The sequence below is a fragment of the Mytilus californianus genome, unplaced genomic scaffold, assembly GCF_021869535.1.
Source record: "Mytilus californianus isolate M0D057914Y unplaced genomic scaffold, xbMytCali1.0.p SCAF_11, whole genome shotgun sequence".
Taxonomy (NCBI): domain Eukaryota; kingdom Metazoa; phylum Mollusca; class Bivalvia; order Mytilida; family Mytilidae; genus Mytilus; species Mytilus californianus.
In genome coordinates, this window is record NW_026262593.1 from 11103413 (window position 1) to 11129196 (window position 25784).

The 25784-nt window shown below is 32.2% G+C and overlaps 1 protein-coding gene across 7 annotated transcripts in view; it reads right to left on the minus strand.

The window, feature by feature from the left end:
• Positions 1–25784, minus strand: part of LOC127719541 (matrilin-2-like) — a 199947-nt gene that overhangs the window by 29729 nt on the left and 144434 nt on the right. For 2 of the 7 annotated variants that reach the window (XM_052225756.1, XM_052225755.1), the window contains exons 2-14: positions 23734–23867; positions 18452–18585; positions 16654–16770; positions 16308–16387; positions 14072–14170; positions 12272–12394; positions 10551–10673; positions 6795–6917; positions 6375–6497; positions 5008–5127; positions 4224–4337; positions 2866–2988; positions 1529–2414 (exon numbers count right to left, since the gene is read on the minus strand). In XM_052225756.1, the coding sequence (XP_052081716.1) occupies positions 1529–2414; positions 2866–2988; positions 4224–4337; positions 5008–5127; positions 6375–6497; positions 6795–6917; positions 10551–10673; positions 12272–12394; positions 14072–14170; positions 16308–16387; positions 16654–16770; positions 18452–18546 (2126 nt within the window). In that variant the 5' untranslated portion in view covers positions 18547–18585; positions 23734–23867. The remainder of the gene's footprint in view (positions 1–1528; positions 2415–2865; positions 2989–4223; positions 4338–5007; positions 5128–6374; positions 6498–6794; positions 6918–10550; positions 10674–12271; positions 12395–14071; positions 14171–16307; positions 16388–16653; positions 16771–18451; positions 18586–23733; positions 23868–25784) is intronic. The other 5 variants (XM_052225759.1, XM_052225757.1, XM_052225760.1 and 2 more) reach the window with 5 other exon arrangements.

Sequence of the window (25784 nt, forward strand, 5' to 3'; positions counted from 1 at the left end):
GCAAATATGTATTTCATACGTATTTTTATAACGAGATGGAAAAAGGGTTGACAGACAACTGACGTCGAATAACTTAGATAAACACTTGAATAAGATCGTACCTTGGTGAGAGTCAAAAGTATGCCTTACAACTTAACAGAATAGTGTCGAACCTTGACCTATATCGTAAGGTCAGCTATTACCCACCTCCTTTCCACTTTCTCTCCATAGTAGACGAATGCCAAAAAAAAAAAAACCGAACAGGTATTTAAAGGTTATAACGGGCATCTAAACATAAGTTAAGATGTGTACTTATTGTGTATATCAATTCTGATTGCACTATTTTTTTATGTTTCGGAGAGGTTTGAATTCAGAGGCGGATTTCCACTCTAATATTGTCTGATTGTTAACTGGAGATGATCAATCAAATGCACTTTAGTTCTTTGAAATTGTAAATAGTGGTATTTTGCTGGCTTCTTTTCAATCCTATTTGGGACACCCTGATTAAAAGGATTCATCTTTTAATTGAACCTCAACTTAAAGACCTACACTGGGTTAATAAGTTCGGGGTACAATAAATGAACAAAAGATATCCTTTATGAAATGAGATGGTCCCAGGTCTCAAAGATAATTATTTTGCGTTAAATTTCTATGAAAACTGCAAGGTATGTATTCTACATATGGAAATAATGCTCAAGACAAAGGTTTCGCAGAATAGGTGTTTGTACTATGCTCTATCATTGTTCCAGCACAACATTCATTCGACATCTGCTTAAAAAAGAACAAAAAATGTTTAGTATCACATTTTTTGTAGATAGAAAATTCATTTGGACGTACTTTCAACACAGTTTTAACATACGCAAACCTAGTGATAAACCTGAATTAATCTCATATGCTATCAATTGATGCGTCGACAGGGTTCGAGTACCTTGCTGTGTATTCATTTTCACCATGCCAAGCAAGACTCGGTAGAAAATGTCAAATAGAGAATAGGAAAATATCGATTGATTGGACGACTATTCAGTGTTTTAATAAATTAGACCATGAAAAATATGTATCCTTCTTTTACCCGAACTTACGAGTTTCTAAAGGTGACCGAAAATTTGAATATTATCAATTTCAGTTGTTCTTTTCATTAACCCTGCTGTCGGATTTTTTACGTTAGTAACCTACCCTTTTTAATGAAACTCATATAGTGTGAACATGCACGCACATAACTTATAAAATTGAGACGGGAAAACTACATACTATGTGACTGGCTGAAACAATAGGCTTTTGTCAATAGCATTGGCAGCGATGAGTTCTATTTCATTAAGAACGTAATTGGGGTATGTGATATGTGAGCTGTCGCAATAAATTGTGACATATTAACTTGTTACAAATCTATTCTATTCTATTCTTTTCTATTATTTGTTTATTCAGATAATGTTTTTCGAAATTCCGAATAAAATTGTAGGCAATTCAATGCAAGAGAATGAGAAAACATGCATTAAACAAGAAAATCCATAGTGTGAGAGACAAAGGCTTATTTTTAACATTACGTTCCTACCTGTAATAGAACATTTCATCTCCATTCCATAGTTCAAGCTCAGATGTTTTGTAATGAACATTTATATCTTTCCCAAGAGATAATCCTATTCCTCGTGGTGTTAACGTTAACCCTGTCTTGGTCAAATCGCTAAATATTCCAACTTTACTCAGTTCTGCGCCAGTTTCTGCAGGAAGCATTATAAATATTGTACCGCCTAAGTTCTGACAAATGTCCACAATCACACAAAACTTGTTATTTCGAAGGGGAGCCGGCATATGAATTTGGTCGCCGTAAATACTGAAAGATATATCACTACCAAATATAAATACGTTATATAAGCGATTGTTGAAAACTGGGGCGCCATAACATTCTTGAAATTTGTCAACATTGTTGCCGTAGGTCAAATGAGTTTTAAGATCAGTTACCGAAAGTAACCCAACACCAGATTTTGAAAACTGTAACCAAGATGGAAGCTTATTTCTCAGACTATCGAACACTGTACCAATAAAAGATCCTGACGACACAAAGTCGTAAATATCTTTCGGTGTTGTATTAAATAACAGGCAATTATCATCGTGCATATCAGACAGTTTGGTACCGTCTGTCTCTAGATACAGCACTGATCCAGTAAATAATTCAAAACTAAAGGAAGTTGTAGCTACAACTAATCCTGAGACTGAAATCGGAATTGAAAATTCTTCGGCTTCAGCAAAAACAATACCATATGTATAATGAACACTGGAATTCGAATTAAGTCGATACCATGAATCAGTAGAGGATAGTTTAATTTCCAATCCGTTGCCAACGCCTTGACAGGACATGAGATTTACAAAAGCACATCCACGTGGAAGCAGCCTCCGTGCAATCTTATGAGTTTGAAATACAGTTGGCTGATCGGTGTCACCTGTAACATTTGAAATATGAAAGAAAATTCATTCAGACCAAAAAAACAGTGTATACAATAAATCACCAGCTTTTTCAAGTTGTGAATTAAAATACAAGGAACAAAACCAGATACAAGATATAACAGATAGTTTCTAAATATATATAATACTCTAAATTAATAAAAAAAAATCAAATGTTTTAATAGTCACTAACCAACTGAGACTACGAGGAATTGATCATTTGTCATATATGCTCAAAAGACTTTACATAACTTTGAATGCACTTATGATATATGAACATAAGCTAAACGTCCATCCAAAAGTATGACATGAATATTCAATACAATAATATGAAAATAGGATGTGCATATGAACCATTCGTATTGACTAACATACTTGGTGGATAGTTGTCTCATTGGCAATCATACCACATCACCTCATTGCAAAAAGCTGAAAATGTGACAATGTTACCTCTACAAGAAACACCGTTTTTATCTAAAGTTGTACTTCCCCTACATTCACAATGAAAAGATCCATTTATATTTTCACACTGATCTTCACATCCTCCATTTAAATATAAACATTCATCGATATCTACAAGGAGAAGAAAATTTTGTTTTCAAGTATTGACATTTTTGCTTTATATATACTCTAAACATTTTGTCAAAAATGTCAATCAACATAGTCACAAAGAAAAAAGTGAGTTGCATATTTTGTTGATCCTATGAGGAGTAGTTAAAAGCTTATGTCTGAATTTAAATGGTGCTGCTCAGTTTTAATTTTTCTATGTTGTGTTTTGTACACTGTTGTTTGTCGTTTTTCGTTTTTTCCCCTAATCTTTACGTTTTACCCTTGTTTGGGATAGAAAAACATTAGTTAAAATTAGGGAAATAGCACGAACTCAATACGGAGCAAGATCGCAGAGTCTTTAGCTTAGCACTACCCATCAATATTACGAATTCAAACGCCGTGAAAATATTACGATGATAAATATGAATTAGGAAACAACCTTTTTATTTACAGTTCTGATATCTTAAAATCTAAGACCATTCAACAATGCCTCTCGGAAGTCCAGACGTTTGCATATTGTTTCGGTTAGCAAACATATGATTATTACCGAAATAATATAGGCTACTATAACTATGTTGAGCAGAATCTGGTTTCCCTTGTGGAGAACCTTAAATCGTTCCGATGTATTGGGCGGTTCGTACTGCTCAGTCTTTGGTTTGCTATGTTGTGTTTTGTGAACTACAATAAAATTGAGAATGGAAATGGGGAATGTGTCAAAGAGACAACAACCCGACCATAGAACAGACAACAGCAGAAGGTCACCAACAGGTCTTCAATGCAGCGAGAAATTCCCGCACCCGGAGGCGTCCTTCAGCTGGCCCTAAACAAATATATATACTAGTTCAGTGATAATGAACAAGTATTCATCTTTTTGTCATTTTTCGTTTTTTGCCATGACATTGTCAATTTGAGTTCAACTAATTAGTTCGAATGTCTCTGTGGTGCCTTTCGTCTCTCTTGTATAGTTCATTTTCTTCAAATGTCGTTGGGTAAACACCTTTTTTATTTAAAACTTTACAATATCAACATGTACATGGTGCATGGGATATGTTATTTCTGACACGAGGAAGGCTGATTTGGAAATCGTAACATTTGTCAGAGAACTTATTTTAGATGTACATCATTTACTAATTCAAAAATGATCCTGATATAAAGCAGACCATCTCCTGTCAGAAGTACCCTAAATTTCAAGTTTATTGACATATTTGAGATGCATGCATTCGTTGAAATGTGTTTATTAATAAATATTTATTATAAACCTGTTTCACAGTGTTTTCCTTCGAATCCCTGTTTACATTTACAAGTGTATAATCCTGGGAAATCTAAACAACTTCCGTCATTTAAGCATCTTACCCCAACGCAGTCGTTAATGTCTATGAAAAAAGAAAACAAAAACTCAAAAATAATTTGGTTTTTAAACAACAATTTTTTATTAAACTGTAATACAAGAAAATAAATTTATTGGAAATAAAAACATTTTTGTCTGCAAGTTCAGATAATCATTGAGGATTAAGTAATATCTACTGTGTGGTAATTTTATCTGGGGATTAGCTATCTGGGGTCTAGGGCAGTTTTGTACAGCATGAGTGTAGAAACTTTATCTCCCGCCTGAGGCCAATGTATGCTATGGTCAAATAAGGAAGTGGATTAGCCAGTTATTGAGAGGGACAATTAAGATCAGATTATTGCAGACTTGGACATACGGATATTATATATATTATATAGTTCACACTAATCAATATTTGTTATCAATCTTGTTGGATGAACATACGTCGGTACGTTTTAAACAATCGTTTGGATTTTTCCCTTTTCTAGTTCCAACATCGTTTTCGGATTGGCAAACGGAATAAACCGAACATTGCGAAATGAGTCCAATCAAGTCTTTTATTTCTAAATTGATAAATCGTTTTATTCAAATTTCCTCTGTTATACGATATCCCGCGTGCTTGTTTATCATACGATTATTTTGATATTCTTTGGTAGCTTTAATTTCAATAATTATATGAAAATAGCACATATTTATAATATAAAAAAACTACCTACCAGTGCATGTAAAACCATCACTTTCTAATTGATAATCTTGATTGCAGCTACAGGTATAAGACCCAATTGTATTATTGCATGACTGTGTACATTTGTTAGATCCAAGACATTCATCAATATCTAAAACAATTATGAAATAATTAAGAAACAGGGGTTCCAACTCCCTCAGGCAAAGTTGACCTTAGAAATTAAATCTTGTTATTGTTATTATTTCTTTGTTCTATCGTGTACCTCTTGCAAATTCACATATCAAAATGAATAGTTGATATAAGAAAAAAGCTTATCTTAAGTGGCACACATTCATTTGAATAAAAGAAAAAGTTGGGTATACGAAATGACAGAGCAATTAATCGTCTGAAACAACCAAACAACAACTACAAGATATGTTGAGTTTATTGGTTGTTTGATAATCTATTCAAAACAAGTGCTGCGGATTATATAAGGTATTTAGGAAAATCTAGAAAAACATGTTAAGGTAGTATGTAAGTATAAATAATTAGAAAGGCGTAAAGCATCATAACCGAAAAAAAAGACAAATGTATAACACCCAGAAAAAAACAAAACACCGAGAATGGATAACGATCAAGAGTTTTCACATTTTATCCATGTCCGTAAAAATTCACTTTGTTATTATTGTGTTTCCACATTTTATCCATGTCCGTAAAAATTCACTTTGTTATTATTGTGTTTCCACACTTCTTTTATTGTTTTTGTTTTGTTTGTCATAAAAATGCTGAATTTTTGTCGTCGAAAACATATTTGTTGACTTTGGTAGTTTTGTATTTCAGCAGACAGCCGGTATTCTAATGTGGATAATTTGTGGAAACATTCTGGCCGATTTGTTTTTATACTTATATGAAGCAGAATTTATACAGAACCGTCTCAAAAACAAAAGGAAAAACAGGTTGCAAAGCTTTCTTATTTTACTTTCAGATATATTGATGACGTCCTGTCACACAATAACTCACATTTCAATGAAAACTTACATCGAGCTCCTATTTCCTAGTGAACTTGAGATTAAGAGTACTACCGAACTAGAAGATCTGCTTCATATCTTGACCTATTCCTCGATATTGACACAAAAGGACGACATTAAATTAAATTCTATAACAAACGTAATGATTTTTACTTTTTACGTTTTATGACGTTTTCATATCTCAGTTTTTACGTTACGCTCGAGCATGTTAAGATAATTAATTTTTGTAGATAATCTTCATTTTGTTTAATTTTTATCTTCGCTTTTTTGTGACATAATATTGATGTCAAGTCATGTCAAGTTCTATATTTTATTTGCACAATAAAATGTTTCAATACCACATGTTTCAGCAGTATCTGGAATTATAAATTGCGAGTATTGATTTTCATACCTTGACATGATTGTCCATCTGTATCAATGCTAAATCCCGAATAACATTCACATCGGAAAACTGCGTGGTCATTTTTACAAACTTGTTCACAACCACCATTGTTTGAAGAACATTCGTCGATATCTTAAAAATACACATATAAGTAGCAAAGTGTTTAAAGTATGTGTGTGTGTGTGTCTGTGATACATGATATGATTTTGATTACCATTAACATTTTGTCATAGTAACATATGTCGAAAAACAATGTCTGCAAAGGCAATACGTTATTGTTCTTATTGAACGTAATACAAAAACATCGAACTAGTGTGTAAATTTAAAATTCTTTTTTATTGATTCCGTTTGTCAGATAGATAATCAATCTTGAAAATTTGTTTCTTCTGAAACTTAGAAAGTTTTACTACGTGAAGTACATTACCTTACCTATACACGTTTTTCCATCACTTGCTACATGTAATCCGGTTTTACAGTAACATTCATACGATCCATCTAAATTTCTACAGTACTCACTACAGCCGCCATTACTGTCTACACATTCATCAATATCTAAGAAAAAATTAAAACGCGGTGATTATAATACAACAATTTCTATTATAAAAATCTGTTTTTATCCCATTAATTATCAATTGAACAATACACAACCATTGTTAAACAATTTCCTATATAATATTCCTCGAGGCGACATTCATTGCAACCATGTAAATACAATTCTTAAATCTTTATAAAGTCACATCCAAAAATACGGTCAGCGAAGAGATGAAAATATGCCAATATGAAAAGATTCCGACATTGGTGGATCGGAAAGTGTCATCAATAGCTATATATTAAAACAATATTGAATATGAAACACGTTATGTTTATTTTGAAAAAAAATCTGGTTTTTGGAGTTAAACGAATAAGCAACACAGAGACACATATAACCAAAACAACACTAAATCCTTTTATGTTTGAGTTTGTATGAATTAGATGTAAGCTTCTCATATCTGAGGGGCGTCAGCCCAGAAGACATGAGACGATTACATTTGACTTACATAGAAGTAAAACATATTTCATCTTTGATCTTGATCTCAAAAGAGCAATTAGTTTTTATAAAACAGGAAAAATCTCAAATTATCCAGATGCAGTAAAACTTTCAAAAGATGTGTTTTTCTTTTGGATTTGGAAATTCAATCTTTAGTGCGTCCATTTTTCTGTCATCAAATTGATACCTTGTCACTGCTTTTGTACGGCCATATGAATCGCTGTACTATCTTGTCTATGTTAGCTTACCAATTGTGTTAGTGACGTTTTCATCACATATCAATTTGTCATATTGGAATTATAATTTGCATGTCTTTTTCCTGTATATATTGTGTATATATTGCCTATGACCTACATTATGGAGAAAATTTACAACGTTACATATCTTTGTGTGTTGCTTTTGAATTAACAATATTACGATATTTCATTTCTAAACATTATCGGACGAATACTGGATATTTTATCTTGTGTATGTGTGATAGAAAGCATCATGCGTGCGATATTCTAATTGTTTTTAAGTTCATTTCAGTTTTGTACTTATGGTGTATTTGTATTTAAAATAAACTGACATTTAAACTAGTATGAACAGATTTACGTCATTGCGACATTAATCGAACGACAAATGAATTAAAAGATCTAAAGAAGTCAACATACCTACTTTTACTTTGAAAAGTTTTATAATGAATATGTCATATATGATGTCGACCAGGATGAAGAACCGAATATTTTGACTTACTGACATGACACAGGAAAATGATTTTATGTTTATTAGGGTTGAAACGTTTCCTTGCATCAAACCCACCATTGAATCTAACAGAGAATAATTTCTATGATTCTTTAACGATTTGAGAGTGTCACATTCACCCAAAACGATTCATCGGATTTTCAACCCAATTCCATACGGACATGGCTGCGAATTAATAATTCAATCACAGCCTCACTCCTTGTAGCAAGGGATATTCTCCTGGACGAACAATGTTCAGGATTCTTAATTCTATTCCACAGATTTTTTGGGAAGGATGTATGACTTTATAATAAGGCCAATTAAGACAATATGAGAAAGTGATTCTGTAAAAATACACTTTTTGTCGATTCATGAAATGGCTTTTGGAGCTTCAAAAACGTAAACCAATGTAATTTGAACTGAAAATCCCATTCGGTAAACAGATCTTTAAAGGCTAAACAATTATTATTAAGTCTTCTGAACACAACTGAATTTACAATAAGAAAATATCTGAAAAGAACTAAATATGTGAATAAGACTTCACATTTGTAGATTCAGACTATTCAGATAATATTAAGATCAACATGGCCGTTTAAGACCTACTAAAATTGAGAATGGAAATAGGGAATATGTCAAAGAGACAACAACCCGACCAAAGAGCAGACAACAGCAGAAGGCGTTCAATGGGCCTTCAACGCAGCGAGAAAATCCTTCACCCGGAGGTGGTCCTCAGCTGGCCCCTAAAAACAATTGTGTACTAGTTCAGTGAAAATGGATGTCACACTAAACTCCAAAACATATAAATGAACTAAAATTAAAAAAACATACAAGACTAACAAAGGCCAGAGGCTCCTGACTTGGAACACGCGATAAAATGCGGCGGGGTTAAACATGTTTTGTGAGATCTCAACCCTCCCCCTATACCTCTAGCCAATGTAGAATAAAGAAACACATAGCAATACGCACAGTAAAACTCAGTTTAAAAGAAGTCCGAGTCCGATGTCAGAATATGTAACAAAAGAAACTAAGCAAAATGACAATGATACATACATTAACAAAGGACTACTAGCAGTTACTGACATGCCAGCTCCAGACCTCAATTAAACTAATTGAAAGATTATGTCTTCATCATATGAAAAATCAAGTACAATCCCTACCGTTAGGGGTTTAGTATCATACAATCATAAAATTTATGAGAAGAACATAACCCGTATCATGACAACAACTGGTTTTAGAATAATAGTGTTTATTTCCGATGCAAAGACCCTATGAGTGAATCAATATTAATACCAAAATATGCAATCCTTAATGACCTGACAACAGTATCGTAACTATATCCTTTCCGAATAAGTCTGTTTAAAGGTTTGATTAGCTTTTGAGGTGAATGCCGACATTTTTGTGCTTTGTAAAGAATATTACCATAAAATATTGGATGTGAAATACCTGAACGTATAAGATGTCTACATGTTGATTTATATTTACGAATGATGTCCTTGTACCGATGATAAAATTTAGTAAATGTTTTGACTAGTTTGTGATATCGAAAACCCTTGTGTAATAATTTTTCAGTAATACATAGATCTCTTTCGTTGAAATCAAATACGTTGTTACAAACACGAGCGAATCGAACAAGTTGAGATATATAAACACCATAAGATGATGACAAGGGAACGTCACTATCTAAAATTGGATAATTAACAATAGGGAATGAAAAATCATCTCTTTTATCATAAATTTTGGTATTAAGCTTCCCATTAAAGATATAGATACCAAGATCCAGGAAAGGGCAATGTTCATTGTTAGTATTAGCTTTATTGAAAGTCAGTTCGACAAGATAAATCTCTTTAGTGTAGATACTGAAGTCGTCATAATTGAAAGCCAATATATCATCTAAATATTTAAAAGTGTTATTCAATTTTTGAATCAGATGTTGTTTCGATGGGTCTTTGCTGATTTTAGTCATAAACTGTAACTCATAACAATACAGAAACAGGTCCGCAATACGTGGTGCACAGTTAGTCCCCATGGGATAACCTGACGATATACGGAATCTCCATAGCGAACAAAAATGTTATCTAGTAAAAATTCAAGGACAGTTATAGTATCAAAGCAGGTCCATTATTTGCAAGAACCAGATAAAAAAATTGACAAATCATTTGCCTTAAAAATCTCTGGTTTCCTTTATATGTGCGATGTCAACCGCTGACACATATTCGCAAAAAGTAATTTTTATTCTTGTTTTGTTAGGATGATATTCATGCCATCTCAATTATTTATAAGACCTCTCACATACATAAAATTTTCTCATACATATATTTATGCAAACATCACATAATTTTGTTTCTTACGCAAAAACGTCCTAATTTGTCCTTTCAATTTTACAAATAATCGTCAGCGAAAGTTTTCATGAAGTGAGTTATTTACAGCAAACATACCTGTACATGTTATCAAATCGCTGTTTAGAGTGTATCCTGTTCTACATGAGCAGGTAAATGATCCAAATGTATTTGTACACAGCTGCTGACAGGTGTGTGTTCCCAGCTGACATTCGTTCACATCTTTTGAATAAAAGGAGAAAAATTAGATATAAAGGATATAATATCTTACATTTGCATCTAAACCTTGCAAACCTCAATTTGTTTTTAATTTAGGCAGTATTATTCTAAATAAGTTCAAAACTATTTATGATAAAAAAAAAAGACACAGAATAAGGTAACAAATAAAATCCAAGGGAATCGCTCAAAGTCCAAAGTAGCAAGACACGATACATTTCAATTTAATTGTCTCCTGCTATGCCTGTATCAACCACTGTGCAAATTAAGACTCAGGCAACGAACGTGACAATCGGTAATAGTATACAATCGATAAAACATGCCGTTGGAGAGCTGTGACGTAGACTCTTCGTGATGATCAACCAATTGATGATGGTGACGAATTTACAAATTTGATCGTGCTAAGAAATAGAAAGGAAGATACCAATAAAAGTCAATTAGACAGAAAGACCAACACTACAATGGCCTAAGGAAAAACGTAGAATAGAAAAACCATTTTGCAAACACATACACATTCGGGGATTTTCATAACAACAGCAAAATTTGCTTCAGTTGATTAAGTATGAAAAAATACTTTTACAGCCAGTAGGAATTGGCGCATCAACTCATTGTATCGCTGATCGATTTAAGTTAGAAAATACATTAATTTGGCTCCTTTCTTGTGAACATGAAGAAGTATCCAACACTGTTGCTTTAATTTGTTATAATGTTTTACTATTTAAAAAAAAACTCCTATAGGTAAATCCATATTATCATTAACATTATCATTATTGTTTTGTTAATATGCCCTTTATGGGACGATAATTGGTTTAATAAAGTATTACAGCCCTTGGATGGTGTAAACTTCCCAAAAAAACGTGTATGGTGTAATGGTGTATGGCATATTATGCAATGGTAGAAGGTGTATGGTGCTATGATGTATGGTGTAAGGGGAATGGTGTAATGGTGTAACGTGCGATCGGGAATGGTGTGAATGAATGGTGTATTACATTCAAAACTATGCAAAATATTGATAAGAACTGATTTTTAATTTTATACATTAATTTACAATATTGTGATCTAAATATTTAAAAGTGTTATTAAATTTTTGAATCAGATGTTGTTTCGATGGGTCTTTGCTGATTTTAGTCATAAACTGTAACTCATAACAATACAGAAACAGGTCCGCAATACGTGGTGCACAGTTAGTCCCCATGGGATAACCTGACGATATACGGAATCTCCATAGCGAACAAAAATGTTATCTAGTAAAAATTCAAGGACAGTTATAGTATCAAAGCAGGTCCATTATTTGCAAGAACCAGATAAAAAAATTGACAAATCATTTGCCTTAAAAATCTCTGGTTTCCTTTATATGTGCGATGTCAACCGCTGACACATATTCGCAAAAAGTAATTTTTATTCTTGTTTTGTTAGGATGATATTCATGCCATCTCAATTATTTATAAGACCTCTCACATACATAAAATTTTCTCATACATATATTTATGCAAACATCACATAATTTTGTTTCTTACGCAAAAACGTCCTAATTTGTCCTTTCAATTTTACAAATAATCGTCAGCGAAAGTTTTCATGAAGTGAGTTATTTACAGCAAACATACCTGTACATGTTATCAAATCGCTGTTTAGAGTGTATCCTGTTCTACATGAGCAGGTAAATGATCCAAATGTATTTGTACACAGCTGCTGACAGGTGTGTGTTCCCAGCTGACATTCGTTCACATCTTTTGAATAAAAGGAGAAAAATTAGATATAAAGGATATAATATCTTACATTTGCATCTAAACCTTGCAAACCTCAATTTGTTTTTAATTTAGGCAGTATTATTCTAAATAAGTTCAAAACTATTTATGATAAAAAAAAAGACACAGAATAAGGTAACAAATAAAATCTAAGGGAATCGCTCAAAGTCCAAAGTAGCAAGACACGATACATTTCAATTTAATTGTCTCCTGCTATGCCTGTATCAACCACTGTGCAAATTAAGACTCAGGCAACGAACGTGACAATCGGTAATAGTATACAATCGATAAAACATGCCGTTGGAGAGCTGTGACGTAGACTCTTCGTGATGATCAACCAATTGATGATGGTGACGAATTTACAAATTTGATCGTGCTAAGAAATAGAAAGGAAGATACCAATAAAAGTCAATTAGACAGAAAGACCAACACTACAATGGCCTAAGGAAAAACGTAGAATAGAAAAACCATTTTGCAAACACATACACATTCGGGGATTTTCATAACAACAGCAAAATTTGCTTCAGTTGATTAAGTATGAAAAAATACTTTTACAGCCAGTAGGAATTGGCGCATCAACTCATTGTATCGCTGATCGATTTAAGTTAGAAAATACATTAATTTGGCTCCTTTCTTGTGAACATGAAGAAGTATCCAACACTGTTGCTTTAATTTGTTATAATGTTTTACTATTTAAAAAAAACTCCTATAGGTAAATCCATATTATCATTAACATTATCATTATTGTTTTGTTAATATGCCCTTTATGGGACGATAATTGGTTTAATAAAGTATTACAGCCCTTGGATGGTGTAAACTTCCCAAAAAAACGTGTATGGTGTAATGGTGTATGGCATATTATGCAATGGTAGAAGGTGTATGGTGCTATGATGTATGGTGTAAGGGGAATGGTGTAATGGTGTAACGTGCGATCGGGAATGGTGTGAATGAATGGTGTATTACATTCAAAACTATGCAAAATATTGATAAGAACTGATTTTTAATTTTATACATTAATTTACAATATTGTGATCAAAATTCGTTTTTTAAAATAAATAAATAATTTTGTAGTCGCACGCTTTCTTTGAAATTAAATTGCATTATGGTGTAATGTGTAAGGTGTATGGTGCAAAGGTGTAACGTGTATAGTGTAATGGTACAGGGTGTATTGTGTAAAGGTGTATGGTGAATGATGTAATGATGCATGGTGTTAGTGGGAAGTTTACACCATCCAAGCTAAAATGGTAATCTTATTTGAACAAACTATACTCTTCCTCTTGTCGACTTGTTTCTTTATCAATATGAAGCAGATTTCATACATTAGCTTTTAATGAAGAATACAAATTAGCTAACATTTTCCTACGAGACAACATATACAGTCGGCTATAAAAGGCCTCGACATGAAAAATATGAAACAATAAAATTGAGAAAACTAATGGCATAATTCATAACAAAACAATTAACGAAAAAAAAATGACAGACATGAACCAACGACGACCACTGAATTGCAGGCTCCTAAATTTGGACACGTACATATAAAATGAGGCGGGGTCTGTTTATTGTATCCAAAATAAAGTTGATGAAATAAGCAGGTTGATACACATTCGAGGTTTAAAATTTATTTGATGCAGACAAGTGGTCATTCAAGGTTATATTTACCTGCACATTGCGGACCTCCAAATCCGGGAGCACACACACACGTGTTTGGTAAGGAACATGATCCTCCATTTGGACAAGAAGTAGAACCGTAACATATAGCTGTAAAAAAAACCCAGATATTTCTTGGTAAAACACAAATTTTGTGTTATGATAAAACATATCTCAAAAATGATTTCAATCATGGCACATAATGAGCAAATTAAATCATTATAAAATTGTAGAGGTTGCATTTTTGTAAATATCGACAATGCAATTTCACATAGGAACTGCTTTTACGGCTAAAACTGTACCACTTTTATTATGAAGTTTTGAAAAAAATTATATCCTAGAATGGAAAGTTCATATGCACTATTATTTTTTTCAAAGGTCAAACTATAGGGCTGCGCAGCATATTTTCAACATTTATATGCCCCGAACTTCTAAGAGTTTAAACTTATACTAAAATTATGTACTACCCCTACCTTGACTTTAGGTCTTCCACATATTTCAATTTGACCACTATGCATGTGTATTTTTACTGGTAACATTTCCAAGTTATGTCTCTACGAGATGAAACATAGAGATCATATCTGGGAACCAGTACGTAAACAAAAATAAATATCTATGAATATTATATATCTCCCCAAAAGAGGCGTGGTTTGTGAAACAGCTGTATTTACAAAGTGCAACCTAGAGACAAATAAAAAAGGTAGTCATATGAGCTGCGTCGACCTTATGCTAATGAATTTCAATACATCTGTTAACCTTTTTCGGGTTGACAAAATCTCTATGCAAAGTCTTTAACTGTTTGAAAATTGGGTTGATACAAAAACCCTACAAAACAGACCAAAATTGGTCTTTTATTTTGTATTTTAATGTTCAAAATCAATTAAAGTCTTATCAATGTACATGTATACGTGCACTTGCATAAGGTCGAATTCTATTCGACGCAGTTCATATTTCTAAGTGGAGAACAAATCGTCATCAGTTTGTCGATGAAAAGAAAATTTAAGTAAGTCTGAAAAGTTGTAATTCTTAGCATCTTGCAAAAACATTAATTAATAAAGGGTTTCAAAATAATGATCAATGATGTTTCGGCATTTGCTCAGAATATTTTGTAACTGAAGTTGTGACATCAGTCGATACAAACAATAAAAACGTAGCTTTCTTTTTGAGAATGAATGACATGTGGAGTAAGTTAAAAAAATACTATAAATACATCAATTTGCAATCATTAAAAAAGTGAATTTCGGACATAATACCTCATAGCTTTTCTATAGTAGTTTTTTGTAACTAAATAAAAAAAAAGAGTAAGTTAACTTGCCGTTATGGCAATCGTTGGATATCTTGACATAAAGTACATTATTTAGTCTCAGTTGTTTCTTTTCTTTTAAGAATGTATATGAGATAGAAGTACTCTTGAATAGTTTATAACGACAAAGAGTTTTGAAGTGAAATTTTCAGATTTGTCTTGATGTTTCGTTCCTTTGTCCTACATAGAGGCTTGTACAAATCTACTTCTTAGGAGTACATCAACAACTAGGTTTCTTAAATAAAAGACGGAAAGATCTTTGAAATTAGATTGCAATTGATGTGCCTGAACTGTATAGAATTTACCGCAGTTAATAAATATTAACATTTATTGACTATCATTAAATATGCATTTATATTAAAGTCTTTTCAGACCTGTTTTGATCAAATTAGACGTTTCATTACAAAATCGAATTACTATTTGAGGGGTTCATTTAGTACTCTCTTGCGGAAGTTGATCTTATACGGTTGTGTTAATCCTAAATTGGTGTTTTCAACTATTAATATGTTTACATTTTGTTATGTCTATTGATAACATTGAATGGTATTCCAGAAACATGTGTCACAACTATCTGTATCTAGCGTAGGTTTACCAACTACTGATCATTATCTTTAACATTATTAAGTCCCAATCCAACCCCATCCCCCAGTTAGAGAATAACATCCGCCTCTTAACGAATGCCTTGGTGATGATTGGACGTAAATCTTTGTTTTTGCTACATACGAATTTCGTCGTTTATTTAGTTGTTCACTAATTGTTCTGTACATCTAGCATAACCTCAGTTTTTTTACATAATTGGAAATAATTGAAGAATAAAGTTGATATCTTCTTTAATTTTTTTTTTGAATAAATTCACATCAGTACAAGTATTTTATCTTTAACATGGTCTGCCGTACTATAGTTATGAAATACTTGTATGTTAAGCATGTTATGAATACCTTATACCTTGTGAGCAAGATGATCCGGTGTATCCGGAACAGCAATGCGAAGTGTAACATCTTCTGTAATAGGTTTTTGCTGCGGACCTAAATTCAAAAGAATGTTCTTTTATAAACTTTGTACAACAGAAAGAGGGAAAATTATAACTTGAAAGAATATTTTTTATCAACTTTGTACAACAGAAAGAGGGAAAATTATTAATTGAAATTAATGTTTATACTTCCATTAATCCGTTTCTGTTTATGCAATTAAATACAATTAATATATTTGCTATGTGCATCCTTTTAATCAGGCAAGTAACGAATAATATATTAAAGGTGTGTTTTAAAGATCAACAGAGACATGCACATACCTGTATCTCGTACATCTATCCCAGTCAAACCATCCGCATTGGATTTTGTAACTTTGTGATTCATAACCTGTATAACTACAGGCGTATGATGAATAGCAAATCCCCGCCTCCACAATACTAAAAAAAGTTTATGAGTAGACATGTTTTGATTGAATACAAGAGGAAAATCAAATATTCCACTTCAAAAAATCATATAAGAGATCTCTCCTGTTTTTTGGGTTTCGTGTTGCTCAGCCTTTAGTATTCTATGTTGTGTTTTGCATACTGTTGGTTTTTTTTCGTTTTTCGTTTTTTGCCATAGCGTTGCCAGTTAGTATTCGACTTTGGTATCTTTTGTCTCTCTTGTTTTTTTAACGTGTAATTCCCTAATATACATTGTTATATTCCTAAAACTGATATCTTCAAAAATCATTGGTACAATGAGTTATAACATTTTATGCGAAAAACAAACCAGATTACCTTATAGGCTTTGAACTATTTAACTTTTAAATTTATCATTATTTATAGTATCAACCCTTTAGTGCTAAAACGTTACCTGTAAAGTGCATTTGTTGTAAACAAAAACATGCTGCAGATTTGATATATTTGACATATTTGACATAAAATGGCCATTTAACACATTGTTAGACAAACAAGATATGAGTCACAACCTAACAAAAAACGTTAATTTATACTAATTTACATAATTATAAAATGCAAGGCATTGGCTCATATCTAAATGTTTAAGAAAAGATTTCAAAATTCGGCTATTTTTGCAGGTTTTTTTTCTACACTAATTCGAAGACGTTTGAACCTGATCCGAATATGCAAGACAAAATTAAATAATATAACGATGATTTGGGACAGACTTGACTACACATGAGGGTCACACACGGTATGTACTTGCTTATGCTTTACGGAGCATTACTATTATTCATGTTAACCTTAAGATATAAAATGTAAATTGAGAAACAAAAATGAATGTGCAAATTATTTTGATAAGATGAATAAAGAAATAAAAAGAATACTAAATTTATAGAGCAAAAACTAATGATGATTTAGTCAAAGAAGGTATATAAAAAAAAGAAATAAAAAAAATAGATAAATAATGACAAGTTTACCTAACAAAGAAAACAAAACACAAGGTGCTGATATAAATGAAAACAAGCGTGCCTCCAAAGGCCTGAACAGGAGAAAAAAAAAACCCATTCAGAACAAAAACTCATAAATGGAGTCCCCTGATAGTTTTTTCAGATTGACGGTAGATAAATATCGATATTTTGAACATTTCTACTTAATAAGATTTTCTCTATCTATAACGTTTTTCCAGATAATTGACAATACTTGCATTTTTACTATATGTTCTATTTTTAAACTAAGCGGCTATGTTGGTTGGCATGCAGGATTATCGTAAACACTCTTTATACTAATTGAATTTCGCAAGGAAAATTGTGACCAAGTTTTGTCCAATTTGACCCATTAGTTTTGGATGAAAAGTTTTATTTTGGTAACATTTATTGTCTAACAGACGAATAAGGACGATGACTGACGACAAATGATATAGTAATAACTCAATCTGGCCTTTTTAGCCAGATGAGCTAGAAAGGAGTGTTATATTTCAACTTTCACTTTCACAAGACGAAACTTGATTAACTATGTTTTGTCAAAATTAGAAAAATTAAAATAAAGATAAAAATTTAACATTTGAATACTGTATGTACAACATTCCTAATAATAATGCAGACTTACGTTTTCCTGCAATTGAAAATATATTGAAGCAACTGACAGTTAAAAAAATAAGTTGAAATACAAATATTACCTGAAATGCAGGATAACAAGAAGCAGAAGTAAGCACATGCTGGCTTTACTTCGTCCAGAACATTTCAAGCCGAGTCTATGCAATGTTTTCTGCATATGAAATGGGAAGACTTCCTGGTCTATTGTATGCAAGAACTATAGATGAAAAGATTTATTTAACACATGGATAAAAATAGAAACTAGAATACTGAATACCCACTTAACTGTAAAATAGTATACAAACAAAAGTATGAAGCATATGCATACTGCAGTGTTCACAAAAAAGTAATGTAATTCACATTGCAATGAAACTCGTTATTCAGTTCATTGAGAAAATACAAACTGGATTAATAAATACCAATATAACTGTAAACATATCTTACAAAATGAATGTAATAGGAATACAACAGTGTATACAAAAAGCAGCATACTATTAATAATTCGATCTATAGACATGTGTTAATTTATTTATATTGAAACATGGACCTATTTATCTCACCGCTCCGTTGGTAGAATGAAAAGTTTGTTTCATAATAAGGAGCAATTACATAGAACACATCATTATATTCAAACGAGAAAAATCTGAAAATCTATTAAAAAAAAAGAACTGGGCGAAACAACTCAGCGGAGGATTCTCTCATGTCGTGATAAAACATCAAACAAAGTATTCAAGACAAACTGAGGTTGTTGTAACTTTCTATAAAAAAATATAAATGTCTAAGGTGGCTAGGGCGTCTTAATTAAAATTGATAGAATTTTTTAATAATTTGTCAAAATGAAGTATTTATCATGCTTTTTTCAAAAATATAATAAAAAGTATGGGTCACCGGACTTTTTTTCATGCTACAGGTAGTGCAAAATTGTCAGATTTTGTATAGATACTGCATGGAAAATCAAATGTTTGTGTGATAAAAAGAAAAATACCTGATAGAATTTTAAGATATAATGTGAGAAGATAGCTCTTATAACATGCTTTCAGATAGGAAAGAGAAAAAATGGGGTCACCGAACTTGTTTTCTTGCTACAGATTAAAATAGGTAAATTCAGAACACTTTCTATTATAAAAATGACTTTATCGGAGTTATCTCCCCTTATTTGGCAAATTTGAAAAAAAATTAATCAAAAACAAATAAGGTGTTTTTGAGAAATTACAGCAATAATTATGATAAAACATACAATTTTCTATAATTATATATCAAAAGTCTTACACATAAATTGCATACTCTTCTCAAAATTTGCACATTTAATCAAAGATCTGGACCAACGTTATCTGCTACTTCAGAATCCAAGATGGAAGAAGACACCCGAGCCACTTTAAAATGACAAATGTTTCATATAAAATCCTAAAAGATGTACAAAAATAAACTCATCATAGATACCAGGCTTACAATTTTGTATGCAAGATGCGGGTATCGTCTTCAAAAGACTCATCAGTGACGCTCAAATAAAAACAAATTAAAAAAATAAAATAAAATACGAAGTTGAAGAGCATTGAGGACCCACAACTCCGACAGCTTTTGCCAAATAAAGCTAAGGTAATCATTTCCTGGAGAAAGAAATCCGTAGTAATTCAAAACATTCGAATTACTAGTTGGTGCATTAAAATCGCATAACTTTGAAAGACATTTAATATTTCATAACAAAACTGTTAGTCCTTATTACGTTTACATAGTATTATAGAACTGCAAAAGAGGGGTAAAGACCAATGCAGTTGGCTATATCAAGATAAACAAAAAATGGAAAAGATTAAAATTAAGAAAAGTCATGTATCAGGAATAACTTACATCTGTTACAATAACGCTCTAACCACTGAACAGTCAAATAAACGAAACATTGCAGACATGGATAAACATAAATAGAACTGTCATATCGTCTAAAGGTGAACTTTTATCGAGGGAGTTCCAACACGTAATGTAATGCTGCAGATCGTTAAAATGATAATGACCCCAATAAAGATCTGGATATCATGCCCAGTTTAATAATCTGTCTAATATCAAAAACTCATTAAAAGTCAAAACCCTCGACAAAATTCATTGATGTGATTAACTCCATATTTGTCGAGAAAATTGATTAGATATTCAAGAAATTATGATATGAAAATGACTTGAGACAATTTTAGTATCACAATATAGATTGGAGTTTTTTTAATTATCAGCACGAGTACAATGAGGAAGGGAAAGGAAGTTCTATTTGACTGTGAAACAACAAACGGGCACCACTCATCACATTGCCTGTTATCATTATGTCTATATGAATAAAGTGAGATGTGTTTATTCAAGTGGAATTACAGACATCTAGAGGTCAACATACTGTCTTCAATGGTTGACGGGTCTCTATATGATATATCAAGCTCTAAATCGCATCGAGTGTAAAGAAGCAATGAGTAAATACAACAGAGCTATCAACGATCTGCCAAATGACACAAACCGTTAAGAAACATAAGCAACCAATAATGAGAACAGTTCTGACTTTGGACAGGTTGCTAAAATATTTAATATTTGAACCACTCCTTAAAGCTTGATCACTTTAACATCAAAGGTAAATTTACGCGCAAATTAGTGAAGAAGTTTTGCAATGCATCATTTATCTTTATATTTACAAAGTTTCTATACAAAAAGTTAATCAAATATTTACGTCTTGCATCAAATAACAAGCGCATTGATGCTCATCTCCACATAGTTCAAAACGCAGAGAGTTAACATAAACAGTAAAATGGTGACTAATGACTGAAAAATCTAAACTATTACGCTCGACTAATAATAATTTGTCATCGTTGTTTGCCGTTTTTTATAAGATTTTGTAGAAATTTTTATGACTCACTGTTTATTATTTCACATGTGATTAAATCCTGTTCATGTGTTAATATAAATAAAATAGTAAATGTGGTATGCTTGCCAACGAGACACATATTCATCATAGACCAAATAACGGGGATGTAAATATAAAAATAAGAAGATGTGGTATGATTGCCAATGAGACAACTCTCCACAAGAGACCAAATGACACAGAAATTAACAACTATAGGCCACCATACGACCCTCAACAATGAGCAAAGCCCAAACCGCATAGTTAGCTATAAAGGACCCCGAAATGAAAAATGTAAAACAATTCAAACTAGAAAACTAACGGCCTTATTTATGTACAACATAATGAACGAAAATCATATATGTCGCCCAGCAACAAACGACAACTACTGAATTACAGGCTCCTGACTTGGGACAAACACATACAGAATGTGGTGGGGTTAAACTAGTTTGTTGGCGCCAAACCCTTCCCCTAACCCTCCCTAACCTTCCATCTGGGTCAGTGGTGTAACGGTACAACATAAGAACAAACTATAAAAAATCAGTTGAAAAAGGCTTAATTTAATTTGTTAATTTCTGTGTCATGTGGTCTATTACGGAGAGTTGTCTCATTGGCAATCATACCATATCTTCTTTTTATATTAACTCATCAGATGGATATAAATAGAAATACATCTAACAAAAACACAGAGTGTACGTGGACGGGTACTTATACGTTCACACAACAGAAAAACACTAAGTACAGATCTGAGAATACTCGCTTTTACTGACAGCTAGTTCAAAGCCAATAGCAAATAATGAAAAAAAATCATGTATTTAAGACTATAATATCAATCAGTACACATCAAACATCAATTGGATTTAGTGTAAAGACGTCATAAACAGTCAGAGAAAAACATGACCTTGTGCAATGCCAATATACAGGTATCGACAGATTTTAGAGCCAAGAATGTGGATATGTATATAAAAATAATATTTAGTTTGATTTTAATTTACTGATAACAAAATCAATATTAGAACCGATAAAAACAATATTCAAAGATCTAATAACAGTGTTGAATTGGTGAGCCCATTGTATCATTTTTTTTATTTTCCTTCCATGTGATGTTTACCTGAAAGACGGTCTGCTTATATTAACCTTTCTAAAGAGTTCTTATATCACTAACCTTTAATTGACATCGGTTTTGTTTATAGTTTTCCCTGGTGTATACATGTATGAGTCAAATATATTTACAGCCTCAAATCTGTGTCTATCTTGGAAATGTGTCCCTTGACATCATGACACTTAATTCTGTGGCTCTCTGTCTAGCCTAAAATATGTCTTTTTTCCCCTCAAATCTATGTCCCGTAACGTCATGAAACTCTTGGTTTATTCAAATTTGTGTCCATTTTAAAAAGTAGACTTTATTGTAATGTGTTGTGACGCTGGAGAGATACATATAGAATTAGGCGGGTTTAAAGTGCTCTACCCTACTCATACTAATCTGAGAGCGTTGTGTAACAACAAAACATATCAACGAACTGTAAAATTCAGTTGGAAAGGGTTTGAGTGACTCACATTCAACTAACACTAACTATGACTCACTCACAGACGTATCACGCTAATTCCTTAAACTGGGTTAGCGCGAAAAACCAGTAAGAACTCTAATGTGTCTGTATCTCTCACCTGTCATGTTTTCGCAATTTGGATACAAACATTGCAATTAATATATTTTCAATGTTTGCCAACGAAAACGTACAAATTGTTTGAAATCATGATTGAAGGGTAATAACTCTATCAGGAGTCGACTTCTTTCACACGTTCATTTTTATGTAGAATTTTTCCTTCTGATATCTAGTGCCCATAACAGTTTACGTCTATCTACTATAGATTTTCACAAAAAAACCATTCAGGACAATAACTCATAAATGGAGTCCCCTGAAAGTTTTGGTCAGATTGACGGTGGATAAATATCGATATTTTGAACATTTCTACTTAATAAGATTTTTCTATCTATAACGGTTTTCAAGATAATTGACAATACTTGCATTTTTACTTTATGTTCTATTTTTAATCTGAGCGGCTATGTTGGTTGGCAAGCAGGATTATCGTAAACACTCTTTAAACTAATTGAATTTCGCAAGGAAAATTGTGACCAAGTTTTGTCCAATTTGACCCATTAGTTTCGGATGAAAAGTTTTATTTTGGTAAAATGTATTGTCTGACAGACGACGAAGGACAATGGCTGACGACAAATGCAATAGCAATCACTCAATCTGGCCTTTTCAGCCAGATGAGCTAGAAAGGAGTGTTATATTTCAACTTTCACTTTCACAAGACGAAATTCGATTAACTATGTTTTGTCAAAATTAGAAAAATTAAAATGAAGATAAAAATTTAACATTTGAATGCTGTATGAACAACATTCCTAATAATAATGCAGACTTACGTTTTCCTGCAATTGAAAATATATTGAAGCAACTGACAGTTAAAAAAAATAAGTTGAAATAAAAATATTACCTGAAATGCAGGATAACAAGAAGCAGAAGTAAGCACATGCTGGCTTTACCTCGTCCAGAACATTTCAAGCCGAGTCTATGCAATGCTGTCTGCATATGAAATGGGAAGACTTCCTGGTCTATTGTATGCAAGAACTATAGATGAGAAGATTTATTTAACCCATGGATAAAAATAGAAACTAGAATATTGAATACCCACCTTACCGTAAAATAGTATACAAACAAAAGTATGAAGCATATGCATACTGCAGTGTTCACAAAAAAGTAATGTAATTCACATGGCAATGAAACTCGTTATTCAGTTCATTGAAAAAATACAAACTGGATTAATAAATACCATTCTAATATGACGTGCTTCTTTCGCTTTGTAAACAACACCGTGATATAATTCTCGATATATCTATACTTAGCGCAGACTCCGAGATGTACAATATAATGGCTATTAAAATATACCTCCCACGTAAATCCACATGTATCGTAACCTATGTGCAAAAGATGTGTCGATTTCATTGTGTTAAAAATTGCAATTGGAAAAACCCTACAGAACCATTTTTCTTATTCTGAGGCATAGCAAAAAGAATTAATGCAATAGAGCTCGGAAAATTGTACAAAATCGAAATAAAATAAAATTCCGCGAAATTCCATTAATGTTTTTGGCGCATTAACGTCGTTTCAAAACATGACGTCATACGAATGAAAAAGTCAAAGCTGAAGGTTTTTCTGTTGCGTTAACCCTCCAAATTCGGATAATATTGCATTGAAATAAATTTTTGAGGTAGGTGTTGTTTTTGTCTATTTTGTTGCATTATTCGCACATTCACTGATTTCAGCAAGTCATTATGGTTGCTCCTTAGTTACAAAATGTCAACAGTAAATTTAATGGTAGCTTTAATACGAGAAAGAAATGTAAATTCAAAATGGCAAATGTTAGGTTTGAGAAATAAAAGAATTAAAAACAATTTTTTCTAGCGGTTATTCAAGAAATAATTCATGCAAGCTACAGATTTATCAGAATTTTTTAGATTTATCTAACAGGGGGTAAAATAGAACAGCCATACACATGGCAAATCCACCCTCGCCTCATTTGTTGTATGACCGTATTTGTCCTATTAGAATCGAAATAATTCATGGAAGTCATAGATTTGTTGTAAATTTACACATGGCCTGGGCCTGGAATATTATTAATTATTCGATCTATATACATGCGCTATTTTATTTATATTGAAACATGAACACATTTATCTCACCGCTCCGTTGGTAGAATGAAAATTTTGTTTTATTATAAGGAGCAATTACATAAAACACATCATTATAATCAAACGAAAAAATATGATAATCTATAAAAAAAAAGAACTGGGCGTAACAACTCAGCGGAGGATTCTCTCATGTCGTGATAAAACATCAAACAAATTATTCAAGACAAACTGATGTTGTTGTAACTTTCTTTAAAAAAATAAATGTTGTTTAAAATGACAAATGTTTCATTTAAAATCCTAAAAGATGTACAAAAATAAACTCGTCATAGATACCAGACTTAAATTTTTGTATGCAAGATGCGCGTTTGACTATTTGGTGAATTAAAATCACATAACTTTGAAAGACATTTCATAGTTCATAACAAAACTGTAAGTCCTTATTACGTTGACATGGTATTATAGAACTGCAAAAGAGGGGTAAAGACCAATGCAGTTGGGTAGGCTATAAAAGACAAACAAAAAATGGGAAAGATTAAAAATAAGAAAAAATTAGGCAAGAACTTGACTGACATATACTAGACTATATTCAGGAAAATGTATATGCTATAAACAATGGCCTCGTGCATTAAACATATGACTCGATCAAAGGTAAAAAATAATGAACTGAAGTGAGTTGAATATCACTCACATGTTCAACTAAAACATCTTAGGAAAAGACAAAAGAAGAGTCTTAAGAGTAATCATATTAAATAAAACTTGTTTCAAAATAAAAGTTCAATTGTAAATGAGTCACTATGCATCGATGTGAATAAGTCTAGCTCAGAATGAATTTAGTTAAATATAAGCGAAAAAAGAA